General features: G+C 37.2%; 1 protein-coding gene across 1 annotated transcript in view; it reads right to left on the bottom strand.

Moving 5' to 3' along the window:
* The window catches only part of INPP5A (inositol polyphosphate-5-phosphatase A), a 327,681-nt gene that overhangs the window by 260,223 nt on the left and 45,381 nt on the right, over positions 1-22,077 (bottom strand). The window contains exon 2 of the mRNA XM_083363640.1: positions 6,410-6,451. Within this exon, the coding sequence (XP_083219766.1) occupies positions 6,410-6,451 (42 nt within the window). The remainder of the gene's footprint in view (positions 1-6,409; positions 6,452-22,077) is intronic.

Genomic DNA, 22,077 nt, shown 5'->3' with positions numbered 1-22,077 from the left:
GTGAGCATGTGGGGCACTGTAGTTGCTCCAGACCAGGGGTAGGCAACTTTGGCTCTTTTATGACTCGTGGACTTCAACTCCCAGAATTCCTGAGCCAGCTGGCTCAGGAATTCTGGGAGTTGAAGTCCACGAGTCATAAAAGAGCCATGGTTGCCTACCCCTGCTCCAGACCTAGCTAGCTGCACATACCGGTTTGCGTTTGAATGTTGTTCTCACCTACTCAGAAAGAAATTGGCAAAGGATGCCTTTTTCCTCCTCCAACACCCCAGCCCTTCTCTGCATGCATATCGAAAGAGGCAAGTTCGCATGAAGAAGGAAACAGTTCCTGTACATGGATTGGCCCTCCCTGGATTGAATGCCCACAGCTTAGCATATTTGGCTGACCTAACTGAATTCCCTGTAAATACTTCAGAGAAAAGAATGGAACGGAAGTATAATGCAACTGTATTTTTGAATCTTTTAAGTGCCAAGCTTGTTTATTGCTTTAAAATTGGCAATTAAGGACAGCAATTAAGATATCCTGATTGAGTTCTGTAAAAGCCTAACATCTATTCAGAAAACAAGACTGTGTGAACAAAGTATACATTTCTTGCTGCTATAACACAGGATACCACAAGTTTCCATGATGTCACACGCACAGCTTGGCTGCAGTCCCAAGCGTGATAAATTCTGAGCTCTTCTGCCCTTCCCTTCTGCACACTGCCCTCAATTCAACAATAACCTTAGGCTCCGGTGTTTCCATTAGAATTCAAGTAGTTAGTACCCATGTGCAAATTTTTTTTAACACAAAAAAGCAAACTAATCAAGAGTACAGAGGCTCAAAGAAATTCAACGGATCTGTTTGATTACAGAAAAGACCAATTTTTATGTTTACTGCTAAATGGAAACATGCACTTCTTGCGTACAATAGAAGAAAATGAATCTATGGTGCCGATGATTAGATAGGTTAGATTATAGAAAGAAGTCATGAGAACCACAAGAAGAGAATAACTTTAGAAAAACAGGTAATCTACAACGGTACATTTAGCAGCTCTCAAGAAAACTGGAAGCCATTATTATCTGATTTTTTTTTCCTACCTATTTTTTTTCTTTTTGTAGTTTAGTTCTATTTCTTCCTTTTTTCTTTTTAGTTTGAACAGGCAGTCCTCGTTTAATGACCACGATTGGGCTTGATAACTTGGTCATTAAGCAAAGTGGTTGCTAAGTAAAACCACAACCGTATTTATGATCTTCAGCTTTCATTTGTTTTACAGGCCTGCGAAAGTTATGAATGCAAGGATGAGTAGCAAAGGTACTTTTTCATCACCATTATACCTGCGAATAATGGCTAAGTGAGGCAGTCACTAAGGGCGTACTCCGTGTATTAATTTTTAGGCTTTGTTTTTAAAACTTGTAATAAAATGTATTTAAAAACACTCAAAGAAATTCAATGTCATATTATAAACGGTTCTTTCATCTTGGGTTTGGCACTTTGCGGTATAGGAAGATTTTTAAGAGATTTCATAGTGCTCTTTATTGGAGGCTGTTTTCAGATTAGATAAATTGATGTTATGAGGTTTTCCAGATGGTGGAATAATAATAATAATAATAATAATAATAATAATAATAATAATAATAATAATAATAATAATAATAATAATAATAATAATAATAATTATTATTATTATTATTATTATTATTATTATTATTAAAAGGAAACAGCTGTATTTAGCAAAGAAGAGTCCTTTTCTGCTCACTTAATTGACCTTTGACCTCTAAGAAAAAGTTTCAAGTGGAGCAGACCAAGGCTCACATAAGGAATGAGGCATTTTGGTAAGAAAGACGGGAAGAAAAGAGGTTCTATGCCAATTTTCATCATTTTTGGCAACTGGCTCAGATTCAGTGTTGGCTCTTGGCACCAATCTAAAAATTCAATTAGTTTGGGATCTTGTGGATTTTCATTGAGAGGGATGGACTACTAATGCTTTCCCATTCCATCCTGGAAAGCAGGACAGAAATTCCTAGAGGGAGAGAAATACTAAATAGTCAGCTCCAGCTGTAGCTCTGAAGTCCCCCCAAACTGCACAACTGTGCCATACAATGAGTATTGCTGTGTCTATCTGTACCCAAGTACACACAGGCTGAATAGGAAGTCAACCCCTCTGGAGCTTAAGAAAGACTACCATAGTTTGGTGCCGGCTAAGAAAGAAGCCAGGAAACCAGTTCTAGTCTCCGTTAAGGATGAAAGCCAGCTCAGTGACTTTGGGACACTCGCTCTCTCCCAATACAACCCATCTCATAGGATTGTTGTTGGGAAAACAGGAGGGAGGAATATTAAGTATGTCCGCCACTTTGAGTTATACATTAAAAAGGCAGGATTAATAATAATAAGTGATATGGCTTTTTAGCATGCCTAAGCCTCAAGCCCAATTAAAAATGCATTCCACATATACACAGTCAGGAAAAAAAAGGAAATGTTCCTTCTTGCTCTAGGGATTTAATGTTAGCAATCAAAACAAATATCACATAACACCAACACCTACACTGTGTTATTCTAAAGCCTATCCTATATCTGATGGTATATGTTCCAAGTGAAATAACATTCACAAGGAAAACTGCCAGCCAGCTTTTTTCCCCCATAACATGGATAGCTGCAGTACCTCCCCATTATTCTCTTCTTTATACAGTGATTAAGTCTAATGCTCTTGACCCCATGACACCATGAAGAGCAACTGGTTTTTTTAAAAATTATGTCTTCCATTCAGTTCAATTTTATCTTTTCCTTATCTTATTCTTCCATTTCTATATTTTATCTCCGTATTTGCTCTCTGCTCTTGCTGAGAGGTCATTGTAATTAACTTCAACCTTAATTTCAAAATTTTCTCTCAAGCTGAAATGATGTTTGTCTCCTTCCTCTAATCCAGCGGTAGGCAACCTCAGCTCTTTTATGAGTCAGCCATGCTGACTCAGGAATTCTGGGAGTTAAGTCCATGAGTCATAAAAGAGCCGAGGTTGCCTACCCCTGCTGTAATCAAAACAGCTACTACGGTGTTGCTCCACCTATGCAGATATGGCCAGAAGCATATGACGAACTACTAACAGTAAATGATCCAGGAGCCATTTTTTTAAACTAATTGGCTACTACAATACCTTCAGAGAGTTAGCTTGAGAGTTGCTCAGTTGATCACTGGCAGCAATTTGTCTTCATGGTAAAGACTTTCCTAAAAACTCCCATGTGCAAAGCTTGTGACAGCTTTGGGTCATTAACAAGGATAGCTGGGGCCCATTTCAATATCTCTCAGATCCTATCCCACGATATCTTTGATCAATACCTTTGATCGTTACTTTTAGCCAGAAACCTCTGCAGCAGCAACAGTATTGGCCAAAAGAAAGGTACACTGGTGCTGGAGGCCAGCTGGAATTTGGCAAACCCCATTTTCAGGTCATAGGAGGCCGGGCCTCCATTAAGGCCAGGAAAACTGGAAAGTGCTTGGTTCCTGTTGTTTATGCTATCATAATATTAACCTCATTTCAAAAGGAATATGAGATTGATTGGAGTACGGCTGCATGAATTAAACCACTACATGGTATTGACATATCTGACAATAAGTTTGTTTTTAATATTGTAAGTTTTTCAGCCAACCTGTGTAAAGTGGCCCATACTTAGTTGTCCTTGGATTCAGCAAATGAATCTCCACCCAAACATTTGGACAAAGACTAAACCAGCTTTCTGTTGTTGACTACTTAAAGCTGTGAATGCACTGACACAAGTTGGAAGAAGTTGTTCTGATTCTGTATTGGTTAAGGTTACCGCTCTGATCCCATGCCACAATTACCAGGTAAATTTAACCTATGGATCCCTGGAGGTACAAGATAAGTTACCTGTCATTGCCACCACCGGGATGATCTTACCAAATTACAGGTAGTCCTTGAATTACAACCACAACTGAGTCCAAAATTTATGTTGCTAAATGAGTTTTGCCCCATGTTACAATCTTTCTTGCCACAGTTGCTAAGTGAATCACTGCAGTTGTTAAGTTAGTAACTGTTCTGTACCGGCCTGCTACCGGCCCTGCAGAAAAGGCAGGGACAATCCCTTTTACAAGAAGGCAAGAGGCTGGAATTAAGCCTGCCAAATTTATTGCTACAAAAACAAACAAGACACGAACCAAGAAACAGGAGCTTTTCAAGCGGTTGCCTTCAGCAAACCAGCCCTCCCACACATTCCCCTTTTATACAGTTTAGGGCGTGGCTTCTCTCTGCCTCCTTCCGAGGTGCCCCATTGCTTTCCTCTGTTTACTCCTGATTGACTGCCTCCTGCGTCGGGCGTCCTTGAACAGGGCCAGCTGTGGGTCATCTTCATCCACGCTGTCAGGCTCACACAGCTGGGTCTCTGTCGTGACCAGGTGGGAGGGGCCTGGCTGAGGGCTATCATCAGCAAGCTCTTCAACACCCCCTCCTCCTCTGAGTCATCCGACCCAACTGCCGAACCCACAGGCTGACCCTGAATCACAACAGTAACATGGTTGTGAAGTGAATCTGGCTTCCCCATTGACTTTGCTTGTCAGAAGATTGCGAAAATTGACCACATGACCTTGGGTTGCTGTAACTGTCATAAATATGAACCAGTTGCCAAACATCCAAATTCTGATCACATGATCACAGGGATGCTGCCCACGATCGTAAGTGTGAAAAATCACTTTTCTCAGTGCCGTTGTAACTTTGAATGGTCACTAAATGGAATACCTATATTGTTTTTCAAGCTGTTGTCCCACAAGATTTTTCCCCCATTTAATTTCCTTTTGAGTCTTAGCATATGATTTCTATTTAATTGGATATAAAATTTAGATTATTGTCATGCAGTTTGCTTCTGAACAAATGCCATCCTTTTTTATCTAGCACTATCGGACAAGGAAACCTAAGTTTGTTAAAGCTGCTTGATTTAATTTTTTGAGATGCAAATCTTTGTTTCTACTAGAAGTGTGTTAAGATTCTATCCTGCCAGCATAAATAAAAATCCTTCCAGATAGCTCATTATCATGACCCATCTACTCATGACTCAGGTCAATCTGCTTTGCCCAGCTATTGCTGACAGCTTACATGAAAATTTATGATCATTTTATACATGCACATATGGCCTTACTTAGACTGACCTGGTCTGGATAACTTTCCCAAATGTGCCAGTTGAAAGCTTTGCTTAATAACTACTCCTAAGTCAAGGCCAACTTTTCTGAAACTGAAAGGATTCCAAACTAAGTTGTCAGAGAGAAACAAGCCAGAGTTCCAAATTGTTCTTATTTTAGGCTAACCAAACCATGGAAAAAGTTTCCACACATTTAGCAAACTCCTATTGATGGGAGGAGTCAAACAAGAGGGTGAAAACTCATTTCACAATATGCCGCATTTCTTCAGAATTTTTGCTTAGCATGACCTGCAAATGTACTGTTGCTTTCACTGTCTGATTCTTGTTGCTGCCTCCTAATGTAAGCTAATTAACAAACCAACTATAACTTCATCGAAGCTAGAATATCGACAAATAACAGGTTGGCATCACAAATGAATAAAATTACCTAATAACACAATTACAGTGATTGGTTTTAGTGATTTCAAAACACAAGATCTGATAACCCACAAGCACAAATATGGAAAAGCAATATTACCCTTTCTGTTTATTATAGAGAAACACAATGGATCAATGTAACTGAACTATTTATTTATTTATTTATTTATTTTAAAAAAGATGTTATAGCTACTCGATGAACCTTAAATTTACCAATCTGCTCCAAACAGCAAAATACAAACAGCACTTTTAATCAAAACGTCAGCTGAAACAGTTAAAATAATCGAGAAAACATGACAACAGTGGTTTTCCAAAAATTACAAAAAGGGATTTGTGTCATATGTTGCATTTTCTAGAAATGCATGACAGTGTCACCAAGAACTTTCTTCCTTATTTTAAAATGAAATCTTTACTCAAAAGAAAGTTATACAGTTGTTGGTTGACACAATGACATATGTAAATTCATAGCCCAGAAGAGAGTAAGAGGAAATGTGGTTTGCGGTTTATCTTAGTTTTAACTTCCCAAAACACACCATCTAAACTCTAGTTCCAATTCTTCTGCCGTATAGGTGATACATCTCTGACTGCAGAGATTTCCTCCCATTTATAATAGAACTTCCTAACCTTTATCTCCATAGAAGCTGCTAGAAAGTCATAGAGAAAGAGACTTTGAGTTCTTGCAGCCATCTAGTTGGCCAGAGACTGAGACAGAAAGCCAGCTTTGGTGTCTCTTGCAGGAGGATTGTTGCAGGGAATAAAGAGGTGGGGAAATGTCTCATGGTTTCAGTTCTTTGAAAGGGGTGGAGGAAGAAAAGATGTAATGAACTACTGAATGTACAAACCCTAAATAATGAAAACATAAATCGGTACCTGATAAAATTCCCGAAGCCAATTCTTCTGCAGGTTTTCTGGCTGGAAAATAAATAATTAAAGTGAGTACATAATTAAAATATTTGAGTATCAATAAATATTAAAAATGAGTCATAAATAAAAGTGAGTGTATTTAATGGCTCAAAATAAAGACCAATGGACATGCACACATAGACGCAGATAAAAATGTGAAGTTTGTAAAAGCAACCATGCATTTAACACTAAAAATCGTAGAATCTGGGAGTGACTATGTATTAACAAAATCATATGCGGTTTAGTCTTAAGCACAAAAAGCAAAGGTGCAGATTTTTTTTTAAGGTCAACAACTACATTTAATTGTCTGCAACATGCCCAGAGTTGTTGATGAATGAGCGGCCTTAGAAACTGAAGTTATTGAATAATTAATCAGTCAAATCTTATGGAATCTGGGCAAGGCAAAAGCACAGCAGATTATGGTATACTGAAAAAAGTAGATAACACTTTGAACATCTCACATCCACATTTTTCCTTAAACCACATCGTCTTTGTCAATCAGTTGATTTATTTAGTCGTCTTCTACCTCCTATGCTGTGTAATTTTAAAACCATCTACCTTAATTATAATAGGCTTGGCTGCTTTGATTTATTTTACTCAATTTTCTCTCTCTCTCTCTCTCTCTCTCTCACACACACACACACACACACACACACTCACGCTTCAAGACAACTCTGAAGGTTGTAATGCACTGAACAGAACAAAAACACTATAAAAAAGCATACAACAAAACCAAAGTAGGAAAAAAGAAAAAAAGGAACAGGTTGGCAAATCCAAAAGAAAACCCAAAACATATTCCACCCACAAGAAGCAACCAGTGGAAGGTTCCAGTCATCTTATCCCAAGGCCTAGAACAGTGCTTCTCAAACTTGACAGCTTTAACATTGGTAGACATCAAGTCCCAGAATTCTGAGAATTGAAGTCCACCCATCTTAAAGTTGCCAAGGTTGGGAAAAACTTGCCTAGAAGAAAATGCCAGCAGGATGAATGTAGGGCATTCCTACTTGGTCAATAATCGCTAGAATAGATGGATCATATAGTAAAAAAATAAATGGTGGAAATACCATAAGACAGAAAAAACATTTTACCACATGAGATCGACATATTTTTTAAAAAGTACTAAAAAGAAAAAAGAAGGGACGCGGTGGCTCAGTGGGTTAGGACGCTGACCTTGTCGATCAGAAGGTCGGCAGTTTGGCGGGTCGAATCCCGAGTGCCACGTAACAGAGTGAGCGCCTGTTACTCATCCCAGCTTCTGCCAACCTAGCAGTTCGAAAGCACATAAAAATGCAAGTAGAAAAATAGGGACCACTACGGTGGGAAGGTAACAGCGTTCCGTGCTCCTTTGGCGTCTAGTCATGCCGGCCACATGACCAAGGAGACGTCCTCGGACAAGCGCTGGCTTTTCAGCTTTGAAACGGAGATGAGCACCAGCCCCAAGAGTTGGAAACGACTAGCACGCATGTGTGGGGGAAACTTTACCTTTACCTTTAAAAAGAAATACTCAACGCTATTCCAAGAATTTTAGAAATCAAATTTGAAATGAAACATTCATTCATTCATTCATTCATTTCTACGCCGCCCATCTCCGCTACAAAGTGATTCTGGGCAATTCTTATTAGACATCATTTCAAAACATAAAAAAATAAATAAATCACAATTTATTAAGTTACATGTTCATGGCTTTGAGAATAACCTTAGCATGTTACTATGATATCAGACTGAGAACTTAAACTTGGAGAATATGGAGTAATGGCAAAATTAACAGCATATATTTACAACAAAAGTTAATCAAATTTAAGTTTACCTTTATGCTATATATAAAACATAGCAAGGCAAATGTAAATATTTAGAGTATGGTTGTTAAGAGGGAAGAAAGCTGGGTAAATAACTGAAATCAGAAATATATAAACATTTTAAATGTTTAAAAATACGGTGCACCAGTCAGAGTCCAAGGGAAAAAAGTTATGAACTGTTTTTATTATTTCTTCATTAAATTTATATGCCCCCTCATCTCAAGCAACTCTGGATGACTTACAATATCATAAAAGCAAAATATAGCACAATGAGAACATTAGCAACATTAAAAGCATTCGCTATTAAAATTAAAACATTAAAAATAAACAACAGCAAAAAAACTAGATAAAAGGGGACATATATGTAAACGGGGTGGAGACGGGATTTTCTCCTAATCTACTAATCACCTACAAAGTGGACTGGTCCCATTGGACCCCCAAGTGAGTTGGCAGAATCAGGTTTTCAGACCATTTCAGAAGGCCAAGAGGGTGGGGGCAGATCTCACTTCGAGGGGCATAATTAGTGCAGGTTCGCATCCCACCAGGCTCAAGGTCGACTCAGCCTTCCATCCTTCCGAGGTAGGTAAAATGAGGACCCAGATTGTTGGGGGCAATTAAGCTGACTTTGTAATAATGCCGCTTGGGGTGTGTGTGAAAGCCCTAATAAGCAGGCATATACATAGAATGAAGGCTACTGCTAAGCTTGTAAGCCGCCCTGAGTCTTCGGAGAAGGGCGGGATATAAATGGAATTAAAAATAAATAATGTTCCAAAGAGCGATAAGCCCTGCCACAAAATGCTCTTATCTCTCTCTCTCTCCTCTCTCTTTCTCTAGGTTAGGGAACGATAAGAAACTCAAGAAAAATGCACCTTGCAAGAGGAAAACTTTTAGGGGAAGTTCATCTCCAAAAGAGCAGAGATAACTGTGGCCAAGACCAAAGAACCACCGAGGAGACAATACTTTAGAACCTATTCTGGCAAGAAGAGGGTGGGAAATCACACACATGTGACCCAGATGGCTGCTTTTCACTGGTCTCAGTAGTCGGTGGTCTCCTCCAGATTTGAGGGAGATGGAGGCATCATCTAACGTGGCCACAATCGCAGCAGAGCCTTTAAAAGAACATTGTGTTTATTAACTTCACTTTCTAATTGCTCTCGTAAATTGTTGCCTTAATTATCCTACAGCTACTAGAGATCTTTGGGATGACAAGTTTGAAAAACCACCTGATCGAGTTTACCTTCTTTCTTGAACAGAAAAAAATATTAAGCACAATTAAGAGTTTAATATTGAAAATCAACAGCAAGAGGCCAAATAAGATTTTAACTCAAGAGTTATAAATGAATTAAAGTCCTGACAAATTTGAAATATTGAGACTTTTATTATAAGATTTTAGAAATAATTAAATAAAATACACAATATTTGCGTGGGAACCAAATTGTTCTGTCTTATCTTAAGTCATAACAGAGATTTCAGACTTTGATTTCTGAAATTGGACACTAGAGGGGACTAAATATTCTAGGCAGAAAAGAAAAAGGGAAAACAGTGTAAACTTGCCTTTGGTTTTTGTTTAGCATAGGAATTTACAAAATGACACAATCCATTTGAAATACTTCAGATTTCCAAAGAATGAGCCCAAAAATTAGTAACTACGATATCAGCAATGATAGATATCTGCTTCCATGGACAGACTATGTCCAAAATATAGGATTGACATGAAATAAATTTTACCTGATGCAGAAACAGCACAACCATAAATACTGGATAATAATAATAAAAAAATGGGGATTATAAGATAGAGAAGGCAGGAAAAGTGGAACTACAAATGACAAGCCATGAAAACAACCTCATGAGGACTTTCTATTGAATATATAAAAGTTGGTTAAAGTTTTGAAAATCAAAGTGGCAATACAAAGGACAAACCAAGCGAATAATCTGGATAATACTTTTGCTGGTTTTACAAAAGAAGTTTGCTAGAGCCTCGAACAAACTTTAGAATGGAAAAAGAGAAACGAAAGAGAGACCAAACCCTATGATAACATCTGAATGAATTAAAGATTGTCAGAAATAAAAGGAATATACAGCTGTTTTGTTTGACCAAGGTTAAAATAGGATGTCTCTATAAAGCTCTGATAACCCTTCACAGACTTTCTACTGACACCAGGACTGAAAAAGTAATGATTTATGGGTTTGCATATCGATAAAGAAGAAGTCATTTCTTTATATATTTCTTTTCTTACTTTCTTCTTTTTCTTTCTTTGCACCTTTTCTTTTTGCTCTATTTTACAACCTCTCTTGCCACAGTTGTTAAGTGAATCTGACTTCCCCATTGACTCTGTTTGTCAGAAAGTCACAAAAGGTGATGACATGTCCCTGGAACACAGCAACAGTCATAAGTATGAAGCAGTTGCAAAGCATCCGAAATTGGATCACGTGACCATGGGGATGCTATAATCATCATAAGTGTGAAAAACAGCCACACATCACTTTTTCCAGTGATGTTATAACTTCAAATGGTCACTAAATGAATGTAAGTCGAGGACTATCCATACTACATGCTAGTGTGTTTTAGACGTTTGGAATTTCATTAACAGGACCAAGTTTCAAAATCTCATTTAGGCATAAAGTCCATGGTTTTTATACATTGGAAGTATATAAGAGGAAGGAAGGAAGGAAGGAAGGAAGGAAGGAAGGAAGGAAGGAAGGAAGGAAGGAAGGAAGGAAGGAAGGAAGGAAGGAAGGAAGACACTGAGCCTCTATCCTATTTATTTGTGAAAAGTTTTTCATATTTAAATATAGATTGTTACACAAAATTAATTAACATTAAAACCAAAGTTGTAATTAACTTTTTCCAGATTATTACCTCTAGGGAACACATATAATTAAGTGCAGTGTTCTTCACATATTCTAAAATTAGTGTGTCAACATTCTTTAGGTGCTTGCTTTTTTCTCTTATCCTTCCAAGCCCATGGAAAGGATGTTGTGGGCAGTGCAAGATTTATTTGGAAAATGCGTAAAACTGTTTGGTAATTTTGATTTACTCCTCAGCAATTGTGCAATGATGATTAATAAAGGAGAAGTGTGAAGGAGAGGCAGGACTTGAGGCCTGTAGATTTAAATTTAAAAGACTCCTTCAAAGGACTCCTTGATGATTGACCTCTGATGGTTGTACAGACATGAACAGGAATGAAAGAAGAAGCCAAAACCAAAGAAATCCCACATATTCTGAAGTATTATTATTATAAGCATTATTAGAGAAAATAATTGCACCACTCTGGAACATTTTTGATAATAGCAAGTTCTAAAGTGCTAAAAGTCTATTAAAAATGAATATGCCAGAGTCAATTTGCTATATAAACTGGACATTAGCTTTTTATGGTTGGAATTCAGATCAATAAATCTCTGATGGGTGAGGAAGAGCTGACTCACTCACAGCAGTACTGAAAGACTGAAGAACAACATTGTACCCAGAAAAGGAATCTGTGGAAAAAGCAGTCAGTCAACAGTGTAATGTAAAAGAAAAATGCTCTATAAAATATTTTATGAGGCCTGTTGTATAGATGTCAAACAGTTCCAGTATTACATTTGAAAGGCAAGGGGTATGGAGGAACTCATTCCATGTACCAAACAGCTTGCTAACTCTTTATTATTGTTTACAATTATGATTATTATTGCTGATTTCTTTGTTCTGGAAAATTTCAAAGAACGTGCATCTGAACTACACGTTTCTCAGCACCTAGAAATATATATGCCAGTTATTGTTTGAAATGTTTAAATCATATTACATATCCTGACAATATATCAGACTTCTCTGAAGTCAATAAAATTGAGGAACTGGGTTTTTGAGTTCCTTTCAGGGGGAACAGCAAGCAACGAAGAAGGAAGGTTCCAAAATCTTTCTTTTTTACCAAGCCTTCAGCTTCATATCTTATCTCCAAACTTTCTGTTGGTGGTTCAGAAAAATTCCCAGAGAACAAGGAGAGCAACACTGTTACTGGTAGTCCTCAACTTAAAACCGATCATTTAGTGACCCTTCAAAGTTACAATGGATATCCCATGGGGGACTTACGACTCTGTTTTGATGTTTTGATGTTGGGTCAGATGTGACTACATTTTGGATGTTCAGGCGTTTTTCCTTATGGACTTGCCCTTCCAAATGGAAGGGTCAAATATTTTGTAGGTCCTTCCAGTCAGGTGACTGCAAATTCTTTTGAAATTGGTTTGCCATTGCCTTCTCCCTAGGGCTGAAGGAGAGTGACTGGCCCAAAAGTCACCCAGCTGGCTTTGTGTCTAAGGCAGAATTAGAATTCACAGTCTCCCAGTTTCTAGCCTGATGCTTTACTAAACTGGCTCTCAAAACTACACCTTGTCGTCTTCTATTAAATAAATATGTGCGTATACTAACAAAATGCAAAGGACGAGACGAGTAAAACAGGAGCTACCTACAAATAACAGATATGAACCCAATTACAAATTGTGATGGACGTTGAGAAATAGTTTCCAAGGCACTCTATTTTTGGGCAGGATGGCTTAATCAGTGTTTTGGTCATCATGCATCCAACACTATACTTAAGAGAGAAATTCAAAACATCCTCATTTCTCTCAATCAAAATTTAATTGCAGTCATTGGCACAGGACGGAAATACTAGTACAACTATAGAAAGTAACAACACAATTTAAAATATAAAATTAGGTAAAACAAAGTCCTCAAATTGTGAATTGTCCTAGCTAAAAAGCTATGACAGAGTGTAACAGAGATAACTGAAGGGAATAAATTCACATCAAATCATTTGATCTAAATCTTTGTCTCTTGGCTAATGCCGAGAGGTTATGATTTTAACATATTGCAATATCATGTGTGAATGTCTTAAAATATTTGAATATTTAATTTTACCATTATTTTAACCTATCGGCTTTAGAGCAATGTTTCTCAACCTCCACAAATTTTAAGATGTGTGAATTTCAATTACTAGAATTCTCCAGCCAACACTGGGGAAATGCTGCTCTGAACATACACCGGTACCAAATGCAAGATTTTAGAAAACTGAGGAGAATTGAACAAAAAGGTTTGAATATACCCTCACTGGATTTATTTGTAAGATTTATTGATTGAGATCTTTGATGCCAGCCAACTCAATGATTTTGGTGGCAACAAGGAGTTTTAATTTAAGAAAATAATCAAATGAATAGGACATATGTTTCTTATAAGTAAAAAAGATTTCTGATAATCCAAGCTGCTTCTCACTTCATCTCTGGAAAGGAATAAAGCTGGCAGAGATAATAGTGGGAAAATGCCAGCAAATACCTAGAAAGCTGAGGTTCTGTTCCTGGAAAACCAAGCTGGAATTTCACTGTTATTTGTTCACTGACATTTGTTAGTTAGTTGTCTGAATCTGGCTGAATGTCCATTAATAAACTTTGATCAACTCAAACATCTGTCATCAAGCAAGACATGAAAATCAGACTGCCACTTGCCACAGCAGATATAATTTATTTTATTTCTTTAGCCATATACAATTTCTGTATTTTTAGGATAGACACGATCAGTGCTTTTTTTTGTAAAAGAAAAAGGTGCCGGAACTCACACATGTCATACAAACCACCTTGCCTATCCTACAAGGTTCCATCCAAAAAAGGTGCCGGAACTCCGTTCTGAGCATTCTATGAGAAAAAAAGCCCTGGACACGATATAGGATTTCAGCAGGAAAAATCAATTTCCATTTCATGTCTCACTTGTATACAGCTTTGATCTGTTCTAAAACTAGAGATGAAGATGTGGAAAATATGCCACTGATCATATATTAAAAGCAAAGTTCAAGGAGGACTAAAAGGATGCAGAAGATGTGGTTATCCTCAAATTAATTCAGACATGATATTAATAAAAGTATGGTTAAAGTATGACATCCCAAATAAACAGGTTAACATGAGACAGTAACATGTAGATAAGAAGCCGTGGTAAACTTTCTACGAGTTGAATACAATAATAAATTGTTAACAGAGGGTTTTGAAATTTTAATTTTGCTTTTTTTGTTGTTCTAGTTAACCATTTTATTTTTAGTATGGTAGATAGATAACAGGTCAATAACTTGCAAATACAATTAGAAATTTTAAAAAATTGTGTCTGCTTTGCAAGGGGTGTGAAATTATTGTTGCAATATATTCATCAGTATTCAGCTGGGGGGATAATATATGTATATTGTATATTTTGTGTGTGTGTGTGTGTGTGTGCCTTTTTTAATGCACATGTCTTGTTTATTTTTCTTCTGTTTTTATAAAATATTTTTCTCTTTTTTGAAGTTTGTATTTTAACTTTTTGAATAAAAAAATAAAATGTTTAAAAAAACCATGGAACAGTAACATGAACTGAGGGATCAGATTCCCACATCAGGCTAATTCGTGGTATGTTTAACTGTAGTGTGTTGGATAAATCACACGTTAATGGATATAAATAAAAAAAATAGTTTACGCGCCATATGTGCCAAACCAAAAACAAGCAGCCTTACTATGACTTAGTGCAATAAGTAAATCCTATCCATAAACAACTACTTCTTAGGTTTGCTGTTGCACAATTTTATTTCAGAAAACCTTTTTTATATTATATTTCTCTCAAGGAATTCCTAATTTTTGTATTCCCAGCATTGTACCAGATGCAACAATATGCCCACTGGCATCTTTCTAGGATCCTGCCAAGCTCCCTGCATTGATTAATTTTATTTTTGTAATGTTCTTTTACTTTAGAAAAATGGAAAACTAGAATACTGCAAAGCACAGCATCAGCCTCAAATATAAAGTATATTTTCAACTATTTCAGTGAGTCTCATATAGACTGCAAAGGCATTCATCGAAAATAAAATGGTGAGTGACTGGTTCTTAAAGTATAGTTTGCTTTCTGCCACATGGAGGTGCCAGCCCTGTTTCTACCTATCATGTCAGTCATTTTGTGAGAATGCTGTAATATACTCTCAAAATTCAAAATATCTTGTCTGTCCTGCTTCAGGCTTTATCACAATAATATGTGAACAAAAATATTGGCCTAGTAGGCAACCTTGGCTCTTTTATGACTCGTGGACTTCAACTCCCAGAATTCCTGAGCCAGGAGTTGAAATCCCTGAGTCATAAAAGAGCCAAGGTTGCCTATCCCTGGCCTAGAACATGGATGATAAATGACACTAGCTGCTTTTGCAGGAAAACATCTGCAGAAGTGAAAAAAAGGATTTTAGGGCAGCTTGAGCTGAACGCTTAACCTGCATGTTCAGTCAGTAAGAAGAGTAATTCCTTCGCTCAACTCGTCTATCTTACACAACACCGCACATAATTTAAAATGGACTTCCTCTTTGTTGGTTCTTACTGCTTCTTCTAGTCTTTTTTTTAAACATTCTGAAAGCATGTGGAATCTCTTAAAATTACAAGCCCCGTGCACAGTTCATCACAGCTCCCTTTAATTAGGCATTATATTTTGACCTTTTCCTGGAATGTTGGCTCCCAAAGTCGAGTTACTTATGAACAGTTTTGTGTGGTCTTTATTCATTTTACATGCTAAAAAAATGGAAATCTCCCTTAGCCACATGGCTCACAGACCTACAGCAGTACAGTTACAAGCACATGAAAACCAAATGAGTTGCTGTTTCCCTAACATTCAAACTACCGTACTTTTAAAGATTTAAGAATATCAGCTACCAAATAAAGACTGTAAGTGAGAAAAACTACACACATCAAGCCTTCAGAATTATTTTTAATTGCTTCATAAAGAATGTTACTTGTAAACAGAAACATGTTTGCAGGAGTAACAGAATGAATGAAACTGATTTGGAGAAAAGAACCAATAGCCCTAATTAGGTGAAACAGCTGATAGTTGAAATTATTTTTCAATGAACTCCACTATGAGCATCCAGTTGGCACTGCAGGCATCTAAACAGACAGTTTTAACTGCAATATCTCCCTGCCTCCCTTTTCTAACTTCTTGTTGTAGCACCTGAACACCAGCTCTCCTGAGATTTACCTGGCTTGACCGTGTTTAAAAGAGCCTTGAAAACTTGGCTATCTCTCCTAGCCTTGGATTCAACAAGTGTTGGGACTTTCATTTTTTTTTTGCTAGAATGGCTGTTCTTCCAGATGTTTAGTGACCCTGATTTTTATCTGATTTTTATTACTGCTATTCACTGTATACTGCTCAGAATCCTTATAAAGAGACTTGTACATTTAATTTAATGCAATTAATTGACTAGAGCTCTCCTGTAAGCCAACAAGTTCCATTTGTTCTTTCAGGTTCCTGCCTATAAAATAGGAATGATCAAAATGGGACCTATGTAAACAGCAGGATGAGGCATCCATGAGGATTTTTAAAAAGTAGCTCTATGCCTGCCCTGCAAGGTTCAAATTTTGAACAAGGTAAACCAAATGATCAGTATTATATTCAGGTGAAATGAAGTTCTGAATATATAATTAAAGCAATATAATCCTGAGTGCAATTTTTAAATTATTGTATTTTCTTCCATGAATGCCACCTGCATTCCTGCCTGAATTTTATTGGCAGAGAAGGTATCAAGCCAAGAACATCAGCCAAATGAAAAAATACCAATTACTCGAGCCATTAATTTGCAGTGGAAAATGGCAATGCTTTGCAAGCTTACAAAAGTAACACAATTCAGAAATAGTTTAAAACAAAAGAAAAATCTGACCATCATATTAAAAAGTAACATAATGTATGTATGAGAGGTCCTTGGTGCTCTCTGAACTTGCTTGTTTCCATGCATTACCCAAACTAGGTAACATCATCAGTGCTAGCACTGATAGGCTTTAAATCATCACACTAGCACTAATGATATTACCTCGTTTGGGTAATGAAACATCTGCAAGAAAGGAAGCAAGCTCAGAGGGGCCCAAGGATCCCTCAGTTCAGTGTGTGTGTGTGTGTGTGTGTGTGTGTGTGTGTGTGTGTGTACACACACACACACACAAACACAGGATAAAAATTCAAGGATTGGCTTATCCAAACATGGTCACAGATATAAGAATATATATGGTCTCTCTCTTTCTCTCTGTATGGTGTATGTGTGTGCATGCACACATGTGTAGTATCTGTATCTGCTGTCTTTCATCAAAACCTTAAAATGTGAAATGATAGTTTGTTTAAAAAAGAAAAACAAGGAGAGGGTGGGGGACAAAGGATGCTTATAAAATTCATACCAGAAAAAGACATCTCAAAATATATATTGTTCCTTGAATAACAGAGATACCATCTGGATGTGCTGAAATTTTGGGCTGATACTATAAAATTTTATTCTAGTACAAAAACACACACCACCTTTAGAGTGCATGATAAAAACCGCCAACACAACAAGGGAGATTCACTGGCTGACGTTAGATTAAATCAAGATCCATAAAACAACTTGTTAGAAAAAAGACAAGAGAAGAGCCAAAAGTAAGTTTATTTAGAGGCCTATTTTATGCATTTGTATAAAACACAATGCTTTTATTCTTCAACACAGACAGGCTGACAGAATACATTTTTAAAAAGAAAGCTTCTGATGCTTTCCTACTAGCACAGTAGAGTAAAATCTGTACAAAAGACATTATAAAAATAAATATCAAAATATTTTTTCAGTATGAGGGGTGGGGGAGAGCCGCTGGGGGGGGGGGGCGAAAGCCCTAATAAGCAGGCATATACATAGAATGAAGGCTATTGCTAAGCACATTGTGCTTTAGATTGTAAGCCGCCCCTGAGTCTTTGGAGAAGGGCGGGATATAAATGGGATTAAAAAAAAAATAGTCCAGTGAAGAAGACTGACTACTACATGGGGACAAGAGAAGGTGAAAAAGTTAAGTTACTAACATGTTCAACTAACTTGATGTTGAACATGATAACAGCAGCACGGTTACTGGTGGGACAATATTGGAAGAAGGATAGTTTGCCTACTATAGAAGAATGGGTGTTTAAAGTTTCGAATCTTGCAGAAATGTCTAAGATTTCTGCTTATTTGAAAGATCATTCACAGGAAAGATATATTTCAGTTTGGAGGAGATGGATAAATTATATTCAGAACAAATATGGGACTAAAAAGTTCCATTTAGCTTATGAGCAGATTTTAGTGGGATATTGTTATTGGTACTTTGTATGTAGTTATGTTAAAGGGGAGTTAAAGCACATTATGAATTTGGTTAATTGTATATTATGCATAATTTTTATTTAGAATATGATTATTGTAACTATAATCCTGTATTTAGCTCTGGGAAGTGGGGGGGAAGTGGGGGGGTTTGGGGTGGGAGGGACTTGGGGATATATTGTAAAATTTTGTTTTTGTAAAACTCTTTAATAAAAAAAGAAGGTGAAAAAGCTAGGAAATAAAATAATAGAATAAAGTATCTCAGAAAGAGGACTAGCCAGATGAACTACCAAGGCTTAATACAAGTGGCATGCACCTTATTAAAGAGGAAAACGGGAGTAAAGGAATAGATTCTTGAAGGAATCAATAGGGCTAGTGTACAGTATGTGTATGCACTTTCATTCTCTTTTCCAAGTCGTAGCTAACTCAGCAGATAACAGAAGAAATCAGCAGGCATCTGTACTGTACCGAAAAAGCATTACTCCATCTGTAAGAGAGATGTTCTTGTGCTGGAAACCACTAAAGAATATCAAAATCCCTGCCCCTGGGATTAAACACAAGATCTTTGATCTTGCATAAACTACTTACCGCTAAAAGGATGAGAGTGACGGCAGAATGAGGAGAAATCAGACTAGGTAGGAGGAGAAAAATAGTAGAGCTTACTTTTTTTTTAACAGAACACTAAATGGAAGAGTGTAAACCTGAAGGCCTTCCATCAACTGCACGGAAGAAAATGGAAAAAGACAGCAAAGAACTAAGTTCAAAACTGGAAAAAGAAAAGCAGTTCCACACCTAAGGCACAGAAAAGTTAAGTGGAAGATTAAGTAGAGGAGAAGGCCACACCTCTAATAATCTTAAGGATATACAGTACCTAAGAATTTATTAGCAAAACTGACGCAAGATTTTCTCTGAAAGACATGGGAGACTGAACTCCTTTTTTAAAATAAAAACATTTATGAAGCTGCCTAGAATATATATACAGAGTTCAGAGTTATTTATAATCTGCCCAGGGGTGTACTGGAGAGCGTGGTCATAGCAAATTCAAGTAAACAAATACTTTCCTCAAAGTAGCAGAGTGAATGTAAATCTACCATCTGGGGCTGAGGCTAAACCAAGTCCAGTTTATTATGCATTTTTAAAAGGTCATTTTCTAGTTCAATAAGTTAGCGAAGCAGGTGTGCTTCTCAATCTGCAAACCATTTTTTAAAAACCCCAGAACACTTGAATTCAAGCCATTTTAAGTCTCAAGCCAAACACATATTTATTTAAAGGAAAGAGGCAAAAATCACTTCCAAGTAAGTAAAACAAGGGGATAACAGGCTTGTAGCCTGAAATTATCGTTCAGTTTGTCTCAAAGGTGCTTCTTCCAAAAGGCAACTAAACTTCCTTGGTTGTTTTTTTTCCCTTTGAAAACATTTCTCTCCTCCTCCAAGAAGTTTCTTTAGTTCTAACTGACTGGTGGGGAGAAGTTTTCAAAGGAAAAAAATCAAGAAATCCCAGTAGCCTTTTGGAAAAAGCACCCTTGGGACAATCGTGACCTGGATGATTGAGAATTTCCATAGACATATTGTTCAATTTAGTTGTCTGTGACTTTTCCTTGCGCCCTCCACATTTATTGGTTTTGCAACATTGGTGACTTCCAGCTGGAATTATGCCTCCCAGAATCTACAACCATATACCTGGAACATCAGGCTCAAAGTTAATATTTAAAAAGTCGTCAAAATTAAACAAGTACTTATGGAAGATCACTTCTCCTGACTTTTAGAGAATCAGAACTCTCTTTCTATTGCCTTCTCTTGGTGCAAACTTATATTGCCTTGTGAACACTGTGGGGGCTATTCTTGAAGCTTTTAAGAAACATCAGCATGCCTGTAAAGGCAGCTCTGGCTCTTATCTCCCTCCATCTGCGTTTCCCAAAAGCACCTTACATGGAATTGCATTTGCTGCTGTGCTGAGGCTGCTTCTGCCAAAAAGAGAGAGAAAAAGATTCATGGTTGCTTTGAGTACAGCACCAAGCAAATCAGACAACTTATTTTATTGCTATTTTGGGGACCCTCTTTCCCAACTATATTTTGCTCCTATATAAGCTAGAGTCCCTATCACACCCAGGGTTTGAAGAGGCTGGGAAATCTTGAGTAAGAAGCAGCTTAGTGTGCATTAACTCTTGCTAATAGCCCAGATACTCTCCTCAAATAAGGAATTATGCTTATCCAATTCAACAGGGCATCATCTACATTAGGGGTTCCCAACCAGGGGTGCTCACACCCCCTGGGGGTGCAAGATGATATTCTAGGGGGTATGAAAATTTGGGTTTTCAAAATTATAGCGAATATGGATAATTCGTTGCTGTTATTTCAAACCTTTGTAAGGGGTGCGAGAATATATCAGAAGCGTTCTAGGGGTGTGGGCTATAGAAAAGGTTGGGAGCCGCTGATCTACAGTAAGGGTGGTCAGCCTATGGCCATGATGGCTGGTATCCTCCAAGTCCTATTTTCAAACCTTCCACTGATCATCTGACTCCCAGACCTTTCTCAGTGTCAAACAGTTTGAGGTTTCCTATTCCAATATATAATACCCCATATTATCATTTAGATAGCAGGGGAAATGGAAAGACCAATTAGTATGGGAAAGCAAGAATGCAATCCTTGACATATGACCACATTTGAGCCCAAAATTTCTGTGGCTAAGTGAAACAGTTGTTAAGTGAATCTGGCCTAAATTTTATGACTTTCTTGCTACAGTTGTTAAGTGAATCACTGCAGTTGTTGAGTTAGTAACACAGTTGTGAAGTGAATCTGGCTTCCCCATTAACTTTGCTTGTCCCATGACCTTTGCTTGCCCCAATGACCCCATTAACTTTGTTTGTCCCATGACCTTGGGACACAGCAACAGTCATAAATAAATTCAGTTGCCAAGTGTCTAAATTTTGATTACGTGAACATGGGGATGCTGCAATGATTGTAAGTATAAAAAATGGTCATAAGTCACTTTTTTCAGTGCTATTGGAACTTTGAATGGTCACTAAACGATCTGTTGTAAATTGAGGACTACCTGTATTTCCCTTTTCCCTCAACCCAAATTTGAATATGCTACAAATATGTCTTATTCATTTTAATATTCAAATTTAAATGTAGAAATCTATATAAAACTGGGGAATTCCAGGTTGTTTAGGAGTATACTTATCCAAGAATTTTGACAATAACTTCCAGAGTTATAGCCAATGGAGCCAACCAATTAATTTAAAGTAATCCTATAGATTAAGGGTGGGGAATGGTCCTTTTATGACTTGTGGACTTCAACTCCCAGAACCCTTGAGCCAGCCATAATTATACACTACTAAGAACGGATCCAGTCCAGACTTAAGAGAACTACCCTTATTCTAAGAAAATAACATTGTTGTGCAGTATATAGCAAGATAAAAGTCCCCACTGAACTGTTCTCTTCTTCTATCAAAGGAGAATTAAAAGCAAATACCTGTATGATGGAATGAACGCAAACGAGATCAAGTAAGATAATTACAGTCATTGTTTGTAAAGTGTATTTCTATGGTTCAGTAGAACAGCAAGGGCCAACAGAACGATAAATACATACTGTTCCACTAACAAACACATTAACAGGCAAACTAACATTTTCATCCGTAAGTACCACTTATGGAAAAATATCGAGTCCTCCCAATTAGCTCAAAAATCTTGTTATAGGCCTAAAGAACCAAGGCTGTTTCAAGTTACAAAGAAGCAAA

The sequence above is a fragment of the Vipera ursinii genome, assembly GCF_947247035.1.
Source record: "Vipera ursinii genome assembly, chromosome: 5".
NCBI classification, from domain to species: domain Eukaryota; kingdom Metazoa; phylum Chordata; class Lepidosauria; order Squamata; family Viperidae; genus Vipera; species Vipera ursinii.
Note: the sequence above shows the minus strand (reverse complement) of the source record. Positions and strands in the feature narration are given on the sequence as shown.